At 42.8% G+C, this 20,337-nt stretch overlaps 1 protein-coding gene across 11 annotated transcripts in view; it reads left to right on the forward strand.

The window, feature by feature from the left end:
- LDB2 (LIM domain binding 2) overlaps positions 1-20,337 on the forward strand; it is a 380,642-nt gene that overhangs the window by 296,114 nt on the left and 64,191 nt on the right. For all 11 annotated transcript variants that reach the window (XM_027041809.2, XM_027041719.2, XM_027041654.2 and 8 more), the window contains exons 3-5: positions 46-218; positions 7,255-7,377; positions 10,143-10,226. In XM_027041809.2, coding sequence (XP_026897610.1) covers positions 46-218; positions 7,255-7,377; positions 10,143-10,226 — 380 coding nt within the window. The remainder of the gene's footprint in view (positions 1-45; positions 219-7,254; positions 7,378-10,142; positions 10,227-20,337) is intronic.

A 20,337-nucleotide genomic window follows, 5' to 3' on the forward strand; every position in this document is an offset into this window, starting at 1 on the left:
TGGATATTTGTGTTAATGGTTTATTTCTCTGTGTTTCTCTCCCAGCTATCGGCAGGACGCTTATCCCTCGTTACTTTAGCACTGTGTTTGAAGGAGGGGTGACTGACCTGTATTACATCCTCAAACACTCGAAAGAGTCATACCACAACTCATCCATCACAGTGGACTGCGACCAGTGTGCTATGGTCACCCAGCATGGGAAGCCCATGTTTACCAAGGTACAGGACACCCTCAGCAACATGGCTTGTTTCTCTGTGGGTGTATTGAAGGATAATGATTGTGGTTTTCTTCTGGAACTTTGAGCTGATTTCTCACATCTCAGCCACTTTCAGCACTATGAGATCACCTCTTTTGTTTGTGGCACGGCTAGACTCTTGGTGAACACTCTTCTAAGATATGTGCAGGTGGTACAGAGCACCTGAAAGTCAAATATGACAGAGCCTCGGAACTAAGAGGGAGAGAGCATTGGCTGGTCTGTCAAACCCAAGTTGCTAAATTAGAATTTTGACTGTAATACAAAGAATTTTCTACAGCTAAAATAACATTTCCCCATTGTTGTGTGGTCAGTATTTGTGTTTTGTTTCTGAAATGAAACACTTTTTAAAGCTAAATTCAAATGTTAACAAACAGGGAAAAAGTCAACTGACTACAACTGAACTAGTTGTAATCTCTAGGGAACATAAAAACATGAATGAAACTAGGGAATTCAGAGTTTAAAGGTTGTTTCCCCAAATTCTAGGAAGTTCTGGTTGGTCAGTGAGCAAGTGAGCACAGTAGAGCCAAAGGCTGGTTGTGAGAGAATAGGAACACAGGGGAAGGGTTGTGGAGGGAGGAGCAAGTGACACATTCTTTGAGGCAGAATTCAAAGACCTTGAAGGATGTAAAATGAAAGACAAGAGATAGAGAATCAACCTGGCTTCTATACGTTCTACACCTATGACCCCTTCCTATCCACAGACAATTGACAGATGGAACGTCCCCCTGGGCAAAGACCTTTCTGGAATACTACAGACAATCCCTTTATGCCCTCTCCCAAGTAGAAACATTCCTCAGAACAAATATTTAGCTAGAGATTCTGACAAACCGAAATTTGTTTTAATGAACACTAGTTCATTGCATTTTCACAAAGACTCAATTTGAACTAATTTGTAATATTAATGATAGCACCTATCTCTTTTAGTTGAAAACACACACGATGATCCTCTCTTTATAGTTCAGAAGTTGAATTATCAGGGTTAATTGCAAAAAGCCCAAATTACCAAACTGAAGATGTGTTTGTTACCTCTGCTCAATTTTGCTGAAAGAATAGAAATAAAATGTTTATCATGTAAAGTATCCATTGATCTTGTTGGTACAGTTTAATCTTTCTGGTGCTCACAATGATGTTAAAACACACACACACACACACACACACACACACACACACACAAGGGCAAAGAAAATAGTTCTAAAATGCCAAGCAAGTCATCAAATGTCATCGATCTTATTATCTTGATTTTGTCAATAGACATTTTTAAATGCAGGATAAGAGTTGGGTTTTTCTCTTTCTTCCTTTTCAACGGTTGAGCAGAAAGGAAGGTTGCTGATCAGGGACAAAGTACATTCCCACTGTATTCTGGGAAGAGAGTTTTGATATGTGGAAAGGAATGATCACCTGGGTGATGGTTTAATCTGCCCATGCCTCACTTCATTTTGGAGATGTAAAATATTTCCATAATCTTGTATGTTAGATGGATAATACAACCTATTTCGAATGTTACAAAGTCAAAGCCCCACGGAGAAAAGCTTTCTCTGCTAGCTCGTTATGGTTTTATTTGTTTGTTTGTTTAGTTTTTGTCTAGACTTAGCATTATATTTAGGTAATCAAGAAAAACACACCAATTTCTTATGCTTTAAGGGAAAAAAGAAATCCATGAGAATTAAATAAAACAGCTATAATGAAGAAGCTACTTCCAAAGCCTACAGCCATGGAAAGTAAAAATGCATTTTGTGGCAGCCCTTTCATAACACATAAAATAGTTTATGGAAGTAAAATAATATAATATTTTATAATAATTTTATTATAATAACTAACTTTAAAATAAAACATATAACATTTTATATACATGTAAAATATATAATAAAAGGCAGCCCTATCATTTATATTTTTCCAATGTCTTTCTTTTCAGGCCAAAGCTATCTCATAAATGAGCAGAGTCAGTTGCTCTGAGGTTAAAGTGCCATACAGTCAGGACTGGTTTTAAATTTGAAAAAAATCCCATTCTTCTGATGAATCAATAATAAAGTGCTCTTTTTTTTTTCATTCAAATCAAGAAGCTAAAGTTTTCTTCTGTTGATTCTTGACTCTTCCTCATCTGCAGATGCGCCCCTCTCAGCTGGCCGAGTGGTTTGTTCAGGCATCCGAGGTAGTCACCAGAAAGACGGTGGGAGCATCCTCTTGAACTCAGTTCTTTCAGCCCCAAGCTTCAGTTATTTAGATCACCACTCCATCTCCTCCACGGCAATACGTTCCCAACTCTTGTAATGAATATTTCCATACCATGATGAAAAATACCACTTTCTGGGAAATGTAGCTTAGCTATGTGGACTTAGTCCAGATGCTAATTATGCACATTTATTTTTAGAAAATTCTAAAACATTCCTTTTTTTTTTTTTTTTTTGCTCCTTGGTGATCATTATACTACCCAAGGAATCCTTCCAGTTTTTCTTTTGTTCTTATGTTAATTAAAAATAAGCCATCTTCACGTAATAAAATATGACTATTTAGTATGAAACTGAGCTAATGACCTTTCAGTACCACAAAGAAAAATATAGCCTGGAAGCCGATGCTCTATTTTTAAAGGGGAGGCTGCTGTACATGGAATTATTTAGCACATTAAGTACAGGCAGTATCACATTGTTCTAATTTAGACTATCAATATACTCTAATTCCCCCAATAGCGTTTGACCCAGTGGTTCCGAGTTGCTTTTATGAAAATTTGGTCAACTGGTGAATCAAAAATCAGCTGCAGTCCTAATCAACAGTAATATTTAATATTACCCAGGAGTATAGTGTGCATTTTGCAATTTCCTGATCCTAGGAACATTATAGATTATGGATAAATATGTAATTAGAGTTTTAAGACACACATTACGAAGCCTTTCTTTTCTGTATTCAATTTTGAATCAAATTGAAAACAAGGCTCAATAATCTAAAGGGCAATCACCAAGGTTTTCAGAATCAAAGACCCTTGAATTATATTTGAGGGTGTGGATGCTGGCAGATGCCGAGAGGAGCCCTCTTTGGGGTACACATCTGGTTACTTTTAGTTTTACAAACTGAAATAATCACAGCCAGGACCGAACACCCTTATCACTCTGTAAATACAGCTTTATGCTTTCTCTGGTCTCAATTATTTATTATGCAATTATTTATTACTATAGAAAAGTACCATGGAAATGCCCCAGCCACTTTTCCTAGATGAACACTCATTCATGTCTTTGACATCATTCTTATCTTAGCCTGTCTACAACATCATCCTCCAGGATTTATACATTTCTACTCTTAGCCCAACTCCAATCAAATTATTATAATATCAACGATCATATTGCCCTAATATATGTATATATATGCATTTCAATATGCATTTACAGATACAGTATCTCTACATAAAATACAATGAGCTTTGTGTGCTTGTTAATTTGAAAGCAGTATTTCATGCATAAAGACTGAGAAAATTAAGTAAACACTTCTACCTGAAAAGCACATTTTCTTTTCGTAACAGCTCTATGAAAGTCACTGTATTGTGCAGTGGCATGGTCAACATTGCTTCGCAATTAGCCAAAGAAAGAAAAGGGTTAAAAAGCTACCGGTTAGTTTGAGAAATGTTCTTTTTTAGTTCTCTTGTTCCTGGCCTAGTCTCAAGCTAGCACGTGATCCGCTGAATGCCTGCCAGCCTCTTTCTTGTTGATCCTCCGGAGACCATCTGTGCTGGGGGCATTGATTAGAGCGTGTCTGCTGGGATTACATCTTTTCTGTTGCCATGCCAACTAATCAGCTGATTTTGGTTACCACAGAAACAAAATGTCAGAGCTCACAGTACGGTAACATGAATTCAGCACAACAGAAAATGTTTTCTTAATTGGGGACCCTTTTGATTTTGGATTCCAAGTGAAAGGCAGCTTTAAAAAAAAAGGCCAACTTTAGATAAAAGCTACGTTAATTGTATTGATTAAGAGCAATGCACAGAATTTTTCTGGAAAGAGAAAATATTAATTCCCCTTTAAAAGCTATGTCTGTTTTTTACCATTTCCAAACAAGGAATATATATATATATTCCCCCCCCGCTTAGGTGCCTTTATTCCATTTGCTGATTGTTGCATATGAAATAAATCACAAAGCCTTCAACTGCCATGACGGGGGCAGGAGGCAGTGAGGCTGAATAGGGCTTGGGAGAAGGCCATGGTATCACTACTTGGGGGAGACCAACAGTGACCAAATTCTTCTCCATTCTTCCATTCAAGGAAGTCACTGAATTTTCCTTCAGGAAAAACATCCAAAACAGTCAACGTGGATCCACTTTCAAGGATTCCTCTCTTGCACGTGACCTGCTTGGGAGAAAGCTGATTTCTTGGCTTTGGCTGACAAAGGAGGAGCCCAAGGCTTATTACAGTTTCCCCTTTTGTAGACCCAGGACGGTTTGATAGCAATAAGGGTCCTCAACTGGTTTGCTATGTCACAGTAAACAGAGAACACAATTTTACTTGACCTTACAGATGCTACAATTGAGTAATTCATCAGAAGGACTACATCCATACCTTCTCATTATGAAATTCTGTTCCAGTAGAAGTAAGCCAGAACCTACGTCTGCCCTGAGTTTGTGGTTAATAAACACAAAACAAATAGATTAGATAATAAAAAAAAGCATGAGATTTAACTGGGCTAATATTTGTTTAAACACCTAACAATACCCTTTCTTTAAAAAGGTGTAGCATCCAAATATCCCTGTCCTCTACTGTCAGGATATTTCAACTGTCACGGGCTGGCTGCGGTCACCTCCCTTTTGTGAAAGCTTTCAATGCAGGTGGCTTCTGTCCTACTAACACCCCAGGGGGAATTGTGTAACTTAATCTCCCTGCAACCCTTGGTGAATTAATTCCAGTGCTAAGGGTGTTCTAGAGGAGTGGTTTGGGGCCATGAAAGTCTTCCCGTTTCAGAGTACACAACTATCATGGCTAAGATGTCAGAAGGAAGCCCTGAAGACCATTCTTTTGAGCAGTTTTGGGGCAAAGTGCCTTAAATGCCAGAAATTACCCGCAGATTCTGCTAGTAGCATCTCAGTTAGAGGTCTTCACCCACGTCATCAATAATCATCCCACAGTCCTGAGACTTTTGAAAAAATGAAAATGGCACATGACAATAGCATCTTTCTTAAGTAGTGCCCTATCAACACATGTTACTAATTCTCTTTGTAGTGGTTGTTAGTTCGTTTAAAAAAAAAAATTACCTTAAATTAGAGTAAATAGAAAGCACCTAACCCAGTGCCTAGGACATAGTTGGAACTCAATGAATGGCGGCCTTTCGTATTAGATTCCCAAAGGGAGAAATGATTGTTAACATCTCATAAAAAGTTAGGTAAATTGCTAATTATCTTCAGGGACTATAGTTTTCAGAAGGAGCATGCCCCTTGTTGAATGAATTGTTATTTATGATTTTTAAAAATTGTGTAGTGCAGTGGCTTCCAAAGTTTTATATGTTTGTTCTTAGCATAGGAAAGCTTTCTCCAAAAAAGCTTGAGCAGAAGTCCAATATATTGAAACAGTAGAACTGAAGCTGTTCTGGTTGAATTGAAAAAATGGGTGGAGATCACATGGTCTAGAAGGAGGCCGAACTCTTCCCAGCAGAGCCCCTGAGACGCCTCCATGGATCCCTAGATCTCAGAGAGCACTTTATGACAACCACCAGTCCAGGGTTCTTTGGTTGTGTTTCTTTTATCTTTAGAGCTATCATTTGCTATCATCCTCCTGTGTGCCAAGTGTAATACTGGGCAATCGACACACACAATATTATCATACATTTCCCCAGCAACCCGAAGTAAGGTTAGTATTATTGTCATTTCACAGAGGAGGAAACTGGAACGCGGGGGATGTATTCAGTTGTCTCAGAGTTCCAAAACAAGTACAAAGTAGAGTTGGGATGTGAATCTAGGACTTTGATATCAAAGCCTCCACCTGCTCTAAAGCAAAGACGAACTGAATAAGCAGTTGTAATTATGTAAACTGAACACATACACTGCCACTATTTTTTAGCTGAAGTTGGATCAGTGGGATCAATGGTGTCTGACTACCTAGTATTTTCTATTTCAAAGTCATTAACGGTGAAACAAAATAGGTAAATAAAATAGGAACTACATGCTAAAACTGATCTGAATATCAAAAGAAGAAAAAAAAATGACTACCCTGTCAAAGATCACTGCATCACGGAAGAGAGCCTCACAAATTCTTTTTTTTTAAGATTTTATTTTTAAGTAATCTCTACACCCAGCATGGGGTTCAAACCGATGACCCCAAGATCAAGAGTCACGCACTCCACCAACTGAGCCAGCCAGAGGCCCCAAGAGAGCCTCACAAATTCTATGTTTCATTAATAATATAATTTTTCCTCGAAAGAGAGCATGCCTCTATGCAAGCAAAATTTGTCACTGTTCATAGCATGTGATTGAAGGAATACACTCTAAACATGCCTGGAATTTGTCTCTAAAAATGAAAACTTCCTCTGATTGGGTAACCTTGTAGTAAGTCACACGTAAGCATAAATAATTTTAGCAGATACTTCCTCCCAGAGTAGGGCAACCACGATTAGAACAAGATTTCAAGCTCTGATGGTAGAAAGATGATGACAACAGAAGTAAAAGGAGGTGGGGAGGGTATTATTTTCGCAGGTACACACTTTTGACATAATATTACAATAATGTGGGTTTTGGTCCCCTACGTGCAAATGAAGAAACAGAGGCTCATAGAGTTTCGTGGCAACCAGTAAAGTTACTAGTAAATCATGGCTAGCGAGCAACTGTGCCGTCTTCAGGACCCACGGATTCTAGGGCTCACACTTGCCTCACTGTGCTGTGGATAAAGCACTTGTGTCACATCCTTACTAAGATACAGTGCTGCCCAAGGACAGTCAGGGAGACCCCGCTGAGTAGCTGACGTGTGAGTTACAAAAATGTGGCATTCACAAGGTGCACAGCCAATGAGTGTGATGTTTGTCGCTTCTAGGTATGTACAGAAGGCAGACTGATCTTGGAGTTCACCTTTGATGATCTCATGAGAATAAAAACATGGCACTTTACCATTAGACAATACAGAGAGTTAGTCCCAAGGAGCATTCTAGCCATGCACGTAAGTAATTTCATCACTATTTTACTGTCTTTTCTTTTACCCCCTCATTTCTTCAACGAGAAAAAGTCCGGTTCTCTCTCTGTAAAGAATGCAACAATCTTCACAAGCTGGGCAATGAACTCTCAATTTTGAGCTTTTCCCTCAACCATTTTATTCCACAGGCCCTTTTCCCTCTCCTTTGTTTGTGAGTTTGGTGCGTTGTGAGTTTTTTTTTTGATACTTTACTATTTTAAACTCCAAACTGGGGTTACCGCAATAAACAGTTTGTACTTTTCTTAAATTCCATGGAGTCATTATCAAGTATTGCTCTGCCTGGGCTATTAAACCTGTTATGTATAACTGGGGAAAGAAATAAAACAAGAAGTAAGAAAAACAGTTTCCAGTCTTGATTAGAACCAGCTGACAAGACGTGGGGCTCATGTACCTCACATCTGTGTCAACGTCCCTCCTAACCATGGTGTTGGAGTGAAGCAGACGATTTGGGATTCTCTCGGTTTCATTCGACCATGAACCACGACAAATTTATTGAGCACCAACTAGGTGCAAGGCCAGATTCAATGCCAAGTTGGGGATGTGTGTGAGGGGTAAGACTTGCTAAGAGCTAGCTGAGTGCAGTCCCTGAAGAAGGCGTCAAAGGCATCGACTAAATAAATCCCTCTTCCAGAATGCATGATGCAGCAGTTTCTGTGAAAAAGCTTTGGAGCAAAATCAGACTTAATGAGCCTGATTTTTAAGACCCTGTACAATCAAAAGAGAATACAATAACAGTAGCTAGTATTTACTGGCTGTTTGCTATGCCAGGCCTTGTGCTAAGTATTGTACACATTATATTTAATCCTCCCAGTGACCCAGAGAGGTGCCTTATCACTCTCCCTGCTTTAGAAGTGAGGAAACTGAGGCTCAGGCTTGATAAGTTACTCCATACTTCTCAGCCCGAAAGTGGGAAATCAAGATTTCAACTCAGCTGGTACTGACTCCAGAACCCAGGTTGATAAGCTATCTGTCTCCCGACCATCCAATTCCAGTCTGTGTCCCCAGGCTTTTGTCCTCGACCCTCTCCTCCCGACTGGTTAACCCAATCTCTACCTTTTTCACTGACCTTGCACTTTCTGCTGTGGCGCCCAACTCCCCTGCTCCTATCTTCCCTCATATCCGTATCCCCAACTTCTTCTCAACTTTCAAAGCCCAGTTCACATCCTTTGCTCCCCTTGAAGCAGCTTGGAGTTGTCACTCTTATTGTTTTCAGAATAGACAGAAAGATAGCAGAGGTTAGTGGTCGGGAGCCTGGGCCCTAAAATGAGACCACATAGGTGTATCCCTGTTCCTGTGTGACCTTGGGCAAGTGGCATGGCATCTCTGTGCTTCCAGATATTCATCTGTAAAATGGATACAGTAATAGAGTCTGCCTCAGAGGATTGATTGGTATGAGGATTAAGAGTTAATGCACGTAAAGGGCATAAAACAGTGCCTGGCACACAGTAGGTCCTCTTCAAGTAGTGGTGACTGGCTTTTAACAGCAGCAGCAACATAGTTCCATTCATTTATTATTATCCTGTCCTCCTTGTGCAAAGGAAGCTCCTTGATGTCGGTCATGACTAAAGAATATCTAGAGAACCACCTTTCTTGGCTCATGAAAGGGGTTCCATAAATACTGGCTCCATATTCACAGAGGACGCCCTTTCCAGAAATTGACATGAGAAGTGACCAGCTCTCTTTTTGCTGACATCTGTTTTTTTTTACTGATATACACAACGCCAAGTGGTTGTGTGACTATGAGGAGAATTAAGTACAGGAAAGAATAAATTAAAGTTTTAGAACAACCTAGATCGTCTCATGACTGCAGGCAGGAAGACAAAAGGGTGCTTACTTGAGTCTCTCTTTCATTCCAATTTGTTTCTACCAGTTAAGAAAGAAGAAAAGACAAACCGAAAGAAAGAGCATCAACCAAGAGACTCACTTTACAATGCAATCCAAAAGAACTTTCTTTTTTTTCTAGCCCAACAGAACACTGGGGTAGCCTATGGAATGCCACATTGCTCTTATACACGTGGCGGATATTTTGGAAAATGTGATGCTTCCCCTTACAGTCCTGGAGGATGTGCAGGGTGAAATTGTTGAGAACATCTATTGCTAGCCTCAGCTTAATGGGGAGGAAAGTTAGAATTCTTAAATATATATATATACATATACATATATGTATATATATATGTGTGTGTGTGTGTGTGTGTGTGTGTATACGTATATATATATGTATGGTATATGTGGTAATATATACATATTGCCATTTGGTAGAAATGGCAAAGTTTTCAAATATAGTCTTGGACTCCAAGCTGTTAAAAACAACACTACCACAACACAAAACAAAGGCCAGTCCTAAAGCATGGCTCTACCAAACCCAGGGGCCCTGCCTTTTCTGGCTAGTGCCAAAGACTTGAAAGTGTCCTGGCTTAATGACCCTCCTCCTGAAGACACGTGGCGTCTCACTGGTGGAAGGAAGTAAAGCTATTTCTCCCAAGGACTGAAAGCTTGTCTGACTCATTTTGGTTCTACTGGCCATAGATCTTGCACCATTGATCCAAAAATGTTCTTGAGCCATTATATTCAAGTGTCTTCAAAATGTAAATTAAATTGTCTCCAGCAACCTCCCCTCTGAGAAAAACCAACAGCGTCAAGATTTCATTTCTTAGCAACTGTAGTAGAATCCGAGACTTTCCTGGCACCATGATGCAGAGATAAAAAAATACGATTTTCTTTTCCTGTTTTAGGCACAAGATCCTCAGGTCCTGGATCAGCTATCCAAAAACATCACCAGGATGGGACTAACAAATTTCACCCTCAACTACCTCAGGGTAAGACCAATGGGATGATTACATTTCCTGATGAATTTGAAAAGTGCTTTAGAGATTTATATGTATCTTGAATCAAGGAGTTAAAATGAGGCAATATAGCATAATATGTATGCTGTCTTACGCCACAGTGCGTGTGTGTGTGTGTGTGTGTGTGTCCGTCCAATGGGGGATGGGGTTTAATTAACAAAACAGCAAACTTAGACATCATCAGGATTGAACTCCCTCTCTCTGTATGACTCTTGGAATTCATTATTCAAAGGCTAGCAATGTCTGCTCATCAAATGTTTGGGCGCTATGCCCCTTGTGGTTGTCTCGGGTTTCGAATGTACTATTGTTGCGTTCACTGCCTCTGCATCTCCACCCAAGGAGTGTCTCTGAGGAGACTCTGTGTGCCTCCAGAAAGAGGGCAGCCCAACGGTGTAACACATACATTTATTTCTAAGTCTTCCTAAGAACTCTCTGGGTAACACGTAACAGATTTTTTGGGTCGGATATGAAGTCAGTTTTTATTTTTAAAAATTAAGGGTTAGGCAAGATTCTCTGCCTACATAATAATTCTAGCTTCCATATTTGGTCTAAAAGGGTAACATATGTCACAGTGGTGTGTAATGTAGAATTGCGGTCGCCATGTTGCAGGTAGAGAATATGATTTCCGTCATAAGGCAAGCATTGTCCTCCAAACTCCACAAGAAGGCACGGCCACATTCCACATTCCTTTGTTTCTGAGTTCCATCATTGTCACTTGCAGCCACTTCTTCAGGCCCCCACCCCATCATGGAGTTCATGCTGTTGTTTCTTTATTCCTGAGTGCTGTGTAGGTTTGAGAATTTTGTTTTGAATTCACAACCCTCTATACACAATCATTTTGCATATGTGGAAATGTTGAAATGTTTTGGCTAGACTTTCTCTTCTGTGAATTAACAATGATTTGAATAAATGCTTCCAAGTCATGCACTCAGTGCCATGGGCCACACCCTGGGCTAGACAGTGAAGATTCAGAGACGAAAGTCATGGCACCTGCCATGAAGAAACCCACTCCTATGAAGGCTAGATTCATAGAGAGAACATTATATACAAAATGGTAAATGCCATGACCAACAGCTCCAAGTGGAAAAATGGGAGTGCAGAAGGGAGACCTCTCAGAAGACTACATCAGAGAAGCTTTATGGAGGAGATGGTGCCTGACTTGAGTATGAAAGAATGAACAAAGGCAAACAAGAGGAAGGGGAGGAAAGACACTCCCATCAGAGGGAAAAGAAGGAGCATGATGGGTTAGGGGATGGAATTCCAAGCAGTTTAATGATGCTGGGACAAGGAGTGAGAAGCCAAGAGAGTCAGGAGGGAGAGTAACTTGGGAGCCAGGTCTTGGAGCAACTGGCTACTCAGGCTGCCAGGCCAGAAGCCTCCGGAAGGATCAACCATGAGTATGGTTGTGTCCCCCATCTGAGTAGAGGGAGAAGAGCCCTTTTCCATCCAGCCTAGATGCCCCAAAGCCAAATCCAGACAAGAAAAGAGCTGGGTCAGCTTTGCTGCCCACCACCCTACTTTGTTCCAACACCACCACCATTTTGGCAGCCCTGAACTGGGTTGTTCTCCAGTAAATAGTCCTGTGGTCCCTGCTCAGGAGGAATCCAGGGTCTGCCCAGGAGGATGGGTGGATAGGCAAGTGACCCCAGCCAGGGTAGCTGGAACTAGGTTTTTCCAAATCTCTAGGCTCTGTATTTAGAATTGCCCCCAAGGGGCCACCGGAACAATAGAAGTGAGTAGCAAGGACTGGGGAAATGGGGGTCTCTGGCATGTTCTAGCCATAGGAATTCAGAAGGCTGTTCTCCACTGCTAGGCATTTCATCATGCTAGAGACCATGAGAGATTTAGTTTAAACTATCTGAAGATGCCTCTTCTCAGGCAGAGAAAGAAGTTCCATACTCTGTGTCCTCAACAGACTCCACAGAGGAGTCTGGGATTTTAGATTCTATTCTAGACTTGGTCACTGACTCTCTGGTGAAATCTGGACAGATTCTTTATTAAGTCTTTTAGCTGCATTTAATGCAAATCAATAAATGCTAAATTCTCTTCCTCCCCTTTCCCTAGCTCCTCCTGTTATCATCAGTAAAATGGTGACCTTCACTTTGGGGTCAACAAGACCCACCTGGCTCCCACGTTCTGTGGTTCTCTGATTTTAACCCACAGAGACTGAGAAGACCATATTTGCAAATTGAGGGAGACTGGTACCAACCCCTCTCCCAACAGTGATACAAGAAAACATGTGGGGGTTTGGGCAATACAGGACAGTGTTTCCAAGGTTACCACTTAAATGTAGCACTTACAGCATGCTCTCGCCATCCATGCATGTCTTGACTCACTAGCCTTCACAATGGCCCATGTGCACAAGCACCATTCATGTAAGAGAGCCAGGCACAGAGAGTGCAAGTGAGTGAACTCAGTCACCCAGCTTTACACCACTGAGTGGCTGGGCTGGGACTTGAACTCAGGCTGTCTTGCTCTAGAATCCATGGTGTTCCATGCAGAGTCCTGCTGCTTTTCTAGTAAGAATGAAGGATGATGATATTGACAGGAACTGGATCATGTCTCTCCTGCCAGGGGAGTCAACATCTATCATGGGCCCTTAATCCACTTTGCCAAAAGTAATGCCAGCTCCTTGTAGGTTTTCATGTGCAAGTTAAGCAAGACAATCCCTATAAATGGCCTAGAGCAGTGTCTAGGGACAGAAAGCACCCAGTTGTTGTTCATTGGCATAATTTATTGAACGCCTACTATGTGTCCATCATCGTGGTTCCTACTGGAATCACAGAGATCCACATGGCACCTGGCTGTTTACTCCCACTCTGGGTCTGCCTAACACTCCTTTACTTCCTCTGCTCATGCATCCTGGGTGGGCAGCTATTTGACCATCCTGCCTCCATTCCTCCCTTTCTTCACTCCCTTGATCACTTCTTCATCTACTGATTGTCTCAGGACACATTCATTGAGCCTCCTCTGTCTTCCTGGCCTTGCCAGGTGCTGGGCCTTCAGTGTGGAGATGTGGCCCCTTCCAGGGCTGGGTGAGGCGAGCAGGGTGTGGTTGGCCACAATTCCAGTGAGGTATGCTGACAAAGAAGGACCCACAGGATTCATGAGAGCCCAGGGAGGGGTCCTCTGGTCTCTGGATAGAAGCCACCCCTCCTAGCAATACTCGGGGCTGCCGTGGACCACTTGATAGGTCAAGGTCGAGCGGAACCTCACATTCAGTTCCCAAAAACACTCTTTTGGCTTCCGTGATGAGACCTGGCCTGGTTAGTGGTTGCTAAGAATGGCAAACGAAGCTTTTCTTTTCGGATTAGAAGTGGGATCCCAGATTTCCCTAGTGCTCTTATCAGCTGATATTCACAAGACAGCTGAACAGTCACCAAGTGCATTCATTTATAAACTTGTTTTCCCCTCTACCCCACCCCCCATCAACCCTCAGTTTGTCCTCTGTATTTAAGAGTCTCTTATGGTTTGCTTCCCTCCCTCTCTGTTTGTAACTGTTTTTCCCCCTTCCCTTCCCCCATGGTTTTCTGTTAAGTTTCTCAAGATCTAATTTGACAATAAATTATAAAATAAGATAAAATAAAATAAAATAAAACAAAACAAAACCTGGAGCTCCCCCATCCTTCTGAGGAGCCAGGACCTTGCTTTTGGCTTCAGGGGGTCATCCGAGGCATTGTTTAGATTGGTAATGAGGAGCTCCAAAACCACGCCCAGATCAGAAAAAAGAGGTCAGACACGAGTGTTGGCAAATATTAATCCACGGCCTTCTAAACCAGCAGAAGATTTTAATTTTTTTTTAAATTGGTGCATCCTGCTTTGGAAAGAAGGGCTAGAGATTTGAAATACTCCAGACATCTTAAATTTCAATATGCTGTGTCTTTTATGTCACAAAATTAAGCAGCACAGAAGGTAAGCAGTTACAGCCATCTAGCTTCGCCAAAACAGCGTCATTCACTGCCATGACATTCCGAATCAGTCTCATGGCGGCCGGTGGTCAGGGACAGTGGAGAGTCGATTGGGGTGACTGTCGTCGCTGGAGGAAGGGGCGGGTGCAGCACAGTAGCCGGGACTGCTTCCTGCCTGGGAGACACTCCTGGAAACTATGTGATGCATTTCACAAAATGTGTCGCCAACTCCTGGGGAGGGAGGTTGTTTCCCTGTGTAGGGTGATAGAACCCCTCTAGTGGGGAAACCAGAGACCTATGGGTGGGGAGAAGGAGCTAGGATTTCGACAATGTGTCCTTTGCCCTAATTGCTGGAAAACAGCAAGTCCTGCCATCCCCCTGGCATTTCAGAAAAAGATCCAGTCCAGCAACCACAGGGAGGCAGGGAGCAGCCTGATAGGATCGTGGCATCTGAGTCCCTGAGACCCGGTTGTGCAACCTTGTCGTTCCTGCCAGATGCGCTGTTCATTGTTCATTGTTTGCTCCGCATGCAACTATTAGACACCGTCTTTGTACCAGGTCTCCACAATTTTCAAGGAGATCTCTGTATGTTTAAATACACAAGAAAACCAGATCTGTGCAAGAAATCTGTCCTCGGTACAGTGAACAACGTAATAGCCAACATTTATTGAGCACTTAGTATGTGCAGGTACTCTTGCTATGGACTTTTTAGGAAGTCTTTTTTTTTTTTTAATGTTTATTTAAAGAGAGAGACAGAGAGAGGCAGAGAGAGCGTAAGACAGAAAAATCCCAAGCAGGCTCCACAATGTCAGACGCGAGGCTTGAACCCGTGAACCATGAGATCATGACCTGAACCGCAGTTAAGAGTCAGATGCTTAACTGACTGAGTCACCCAGGTGCCCGGGAAGTCTTTTCTTAATACTCACGACAACTTTATGAATTGGGGATTCTTTTTGGTCCTGTTTTTCAGGTGAGGAAACTGAGGCACAGAGAAGTAATGTTTTAGAGTCACAGAGCTGGTAGGTGGCAGAGGAGGGATTTGATCCTACGGTCTGAGTCCAGGCACAAAGGAGGGAACGGTTGTTGGAGGGTGGACAGGGGAGGCTCAAACCCTTCACGGAGGAGATGACCCTTGAATTGATTCTGAAAGGCGGGTAGGTGGTCCCAGGTAGACTGGACAGAGGGGCTACCTCAAGTGGCAACACAGAAAGATGGAGAAAGTTAGTGGGTTTGGGGAACTCCAGGCAGTTTCCCGTGGCTGAAATGTAAGTGTTAAGTTTGTTTTAGGCACTGGCACAAGGTAGGTGTTGTGACCCAGAATGTATAGCTAAGCTGAGTGGCACAGTTCTGGAGAGAGCTTTGTTCCAGCAAGAACACAGCCCAGTCAGGGAGAGCACCTCATGCTGGCACGTGGGTTGGGAGCAGGCAGGAGTATGTATGTGAGCTCAGCCACTTGCCAGCTGTGTGACCCTGGACAAGTTACTTAACCTCTCGAAGCCTCAGTTTCCTTGTCTGGAAAACGGGTATTACACCCCCCTCATGGGACTGCAGTGATAGAGGTACGTGGAGGTCCCATCTCCTATTTGCCAAGTGTGCTTTCGTGAGGGTCCCTGGGAAGAGTTGAGTTGTTCATTGGATTCCCCTGGATTTGGAGCTCCTGAGAAGAACCCCTGAGGACAACACGATTCCTCCTAACTCTTGCCTTTTATTTCGTCAAAGTGAAAGTCCTTTCTCACTCAGGGTTTGAAATTGCCATCATTTCAAATTTCCCGTAAGCACTTCTTGTACGTGAGTGTTTACGGTATGCAGTTTCCTAAATTTGAATGACTTTAATGAATTTGATTTTCCAACTGAAAAAGAAATAATTGATGTTGATTTCATTTCCTCTTCCACAAAGAGAATGGGAGTGGGCAATACAGAAATCGTGTCCATAAGGACTTAGACAAGACCTGGAGGATGCAAAATCCCAAGATGCCATGAGTGGCAAGCACAGTTTTCATTCATCTCCCATCCATGACGGAGGGGGACGATCCTTGCATGCTCAACACGGGCAGGGCGATGTTGGCTTGAACAGTTTTCTCCTACCTTGGGTATTTAAGGTGCTCTGTTTTTTTTTAATTACTTATTGAGAGAGAGAGAGAGAGAGAGAGAGAGAGAGAGAGAGAGAATCCCAAGCAGGCTCCACACCACTAGCACGGAGACCAATGCAGGGTTAGAACTCACGAGCTGTAATCATGACCAGAGTTGAAGTTGAACACTCAACCGACTGAGCCACTCAGGCACCCCTCTGGTTTTGTTTTTAAGTTTTAAGTCAGATTATCTAACCAAGAGACATTTTGGTGGCATCTACTGTGTGCCAGAAACAAAAGGGGATGGGGTGGGGTGTTGACAAGAATGGATAAGGTATACTCCCTCTCCCTAGCTGTTGAAGGTACCAGAACAAGTAGGTCTGCTTACAGTTCACATTGCCTCCTTGGCGGAGGACTTGGGTCATCCCCCAATTTCCTTCTCTCCTAATATCCGTGAGGAAACCTTGCCTCATTCGTCTCAGCATATGACTTCAATTGGACTCTGTGGTTTCCCATGCACTGGTTGACTGCTCTGCTTCCCCATGCTGTCTTCCCATGGCACTCAAGGCCCTCCATGCTCAGGCCTCTGCTGCCACCCAGCCTCGCCCCATATCCTTTCCCCATCTCACATGTCGTCCTATCGCCACATAAACCACTGGCCACTCCCCTAATGTGTTGTTTGTTGCCTCCGTGAGTCGGCGCAGTATGACTTTGCTTGACTCACTGCCTGAAACACTGTTCCTACCTTTCTCTTCCCATCCAGTATTCCCAGTATTCCCTGGCCATCTCCTTCTCATCCCTCAAGATTTGTTTGTCAGTCACCTCCTCTGAGACTCTCTCTCTGAGACTCTCAGCCAGGGCAGCTGCCCCTCGTCACTACTCCTGGAGCTCTTTGCACACGGTCTCTCGCTTAGCTCTTGGTAGGTCCTGTGTAAGAATTGTCACTGCACTCGTCTGTCTTCTGCTCTAGACTCAGCAACCAGAACATGGATGGATTGTCTTGTGTTTCCAGAGCTTCATAAGCTCTAGATCACAATAAGTACCCAGTAAATGTCTCTTGAATGGATGGCTGGTGGATGGGAGTTTGGTAAGTGGAAACTAGATTTTGAATGACACCCTTCCTTCTTCCCCCCAAAAACACACAGTAGAATTCAGATGAAGTCACTGGCCCAACAGTATCTAGGGGGAAAAATGTGTGATTGATTTTCAAAATCACTACCTAGAACTTCACCATGATATCTCAAGAGCAGAAAATTTGAACACATTGAGGAAATGAAAGGAACAGACATGGGACGTCCAGATCCCCCTCGTGTGCAAAATTTCCACTGAAATTCTCCCAAGTTCCCAACGGGAAATTTTTATTCTAATACCGCCACATCCACTTGCTCTGAATCAGTATTTAGTTTTTATTCTAAATGCCATTACGCCCTTTTCATTATTTTGGAGATGTGTTCTTTCAGGGGCGCCTAGGTGGATCAGTTGGTTAAGTGTCTGACTTCGGCTCAGGTCATGATCTCACGGTTCGTGGGTTCGGGCCCCACATGAGGCTCTGTGCTGACAGCTTGGAGCCTGGAGCCTGCTTCGGATTCTGTGTCTCCCTCTCTCTCTGCCCCTCCCCTGCTCACGCTCTACCTCTCTCACTCTCAAAAATGAATAAATCTTAAAAAAAAAAAAACTAAAAAAAAAAAAAAGAAATGTGTTCTTTCAAATCTTAAAGACAAATTTCCTAATGGGTGATTATTTTTGTCTATTTTCTTTGGCCAGATTTTCTTCATACTGAGGTACAGAAACCTCCCCCGCCTCTCCCCACAGTATGCCTAACATGACTAAAACGTCTTATTATCCTGCATCCCAACCAAGAGATATTTTCTTTGTGTTTCCCCTTACCGTTTATCCATTCATATGCATAATTTCTGCATAAATGTAATCAGTATACATATGATTTCTTAATGTTATTTGGTAAACACGTTTGCGTGTTTCTACAGAGTCATCATATCATCCGTTTATAATAGTGACAAATATTCTAGTGTGGTGCTCTGACAGTGTTTATTTAATCATTCTCTAAGTGTCAAACACTGAAGTCATGTTCAAGTTGTCATTGTCTCTAATGTTGTTCCTCTGAACACCTTTGCCACATCCTGCTCCCAGCAGGGCTCTGTGTAAGCAGAGGCTGAACTGTGGGGTCCACGTGCTAAGAGAAACAAATGTGCTTTGGATTCGGAGAAAGGGGGATCAGATCCTCCCCTCCTTACTACCTGTAGTGGCTTTGAGCAAGTTGTTCCAGTTCTCTGAGCCCCACTTTCCTCATCCTGAAATCGGGATGAATAATGCCTCACAGGTTGCAATGAGTTATGATTCACAAGATTAAATGACTTATGGTTTATAAAAGCCTGCACTCCGAAGGAGCATAATAAATACTTTTGCTATCTGAGCGCAGCGGATCAGGGCTCGGCTTTCACTTTGGCCACTTATTTCTTGTATGATATCCACCAGCTGCCTTAAATCTTCAGGGCCCCAGTTTTCTGATTATGTACATTGTGAATCATAGTAACAGCATCCTAGGTGAGGGCTGAAATGATAATGCACGTGAAAAGCACATTTAACTCTAAATTACGACCCTGGAAGGCTGAGGGAGTCTCATCCCATTCATCATCTCCTATATGTTGGCCATGGCCTTGAATTCTACGCCGACATTCTGAAGCCCTATGATAGATCAGAAGACAGAGAAGCGATTGATTAATATCTGCCAAGGAGGGAGGAGAGAGGGAGTCTGAGACACGTGCCGTATATTGGTACCCCCCTTCCCAATACAAATGTTATTACAAGGGTATAATCATTATCACTGGGTATTTTCAACACTATTTATAACCTTCTGCTGTTGGTGTTGTTGAATAAGTCGAACTCTTCAAGTAAGCAGCACCATCAGCTGGGCATGAAGGCATCTAATGCTTTTGGCCGCTGTACCTTGAATTTCCCGAGTGAATGAAGACTTTTGTTGTTATTGTCGTACTGTAAGAACATCGGTCCCCACACGTAGCCTCTACTGGTAGCAAATGAGTAGAGTCCAATGCCCGGAAGAATTAGGTAGTTGGCTTTAGAAAGTGATCCCCAACACCAACGACATGAAGTGGCTTCTAGGAGAGTGAGTGTGGGTGGAGTCAATGTTTGGAATCCTGCCAGGGTGTTTTGGGTTCTTTTTGGTAAGGTTTTGACTGCCAGCAGGTTCTTTTCCTTGGTCTTATAACATGAGAAGGGATGACAATCCAATCCCGTTTCCCACCTAAATGCCAAGCCAAGCCTGAGGATGGAATAGGAATCCCCGCTTAGTGATGGAAATGAGGCATAGTTACTGGTGGTCAGAACAGGCCGGCATCAGGGCAGACCATTTACCATTTACGCACTCAGACTGTCAACAAACCCTGTTAAGCACTGACGTTTGAGGGGGTGGGCAGAGCCGTGCCAGCAGACCTTCTGCACCTCCCACAATGCTTACGTGTTCTAGACTTTCAACAGACTCGCAGCTGAAAGTATGCTATTCAAGATGTGGTCCATGGATCGTTGCAGGTTTGAACCTGTTTGTTACTACTCTGTGAGGAATTCCGGAAAAATGAGAGTAAGAACGTGAGAACCGTGATAGCAATTTGACATTTTGCCAGGACATCCAAGTGCACGACCAGTAGACTCATCGCACTGATTGGGATCTAGGGTGGTTCCGGTATCATCAAACTTGCACCGCAAGCGGCCACCAACCAAGGGCTAGAGGAGCGCATGTCACACACAGATTGATGAGCACCTGTATGTAGAGCACTGACATGAACCTGATTAAAAGACGAGGGCCAGCTTTTCCCAAGGACCATCTTGAAGAACAAATATTATAATACCATCAGTTTGGAGGAACTTCTATAGATCCTCAATAAAACAATGAGATAGGTGTTATAATTCCCATTTTACAGGTCAGAATCAGTAACTGCCTACGATCACAGAGCCAGTTGGAGAGAGCAGTGCTTTCCTGGACTCACATGTGGCCTGTCCCCCAAGACCACTATGCACAGCCACTGCTGGTGAGAAACGGTTTCTTGGCATCGGCCCACACAAGAGAGCCAATGC

Source organism: Acinonyx jubatus, chromosome B1 (assembly GCF_027475565.1).
Source record: "Acinonyx jubatus isolate Ajub_Pintada_27869175 chromosome B1, VMU_Ajub_asm_v1.0, whole genome shotgun sequence".
Taxonomy (NCBI): domain Eukaryota; kingdom Metazoa; phylum Chordata; class Mammalia; order Carnivora; family Felidae; genus Acinonyx; species Acinonyx jubatus.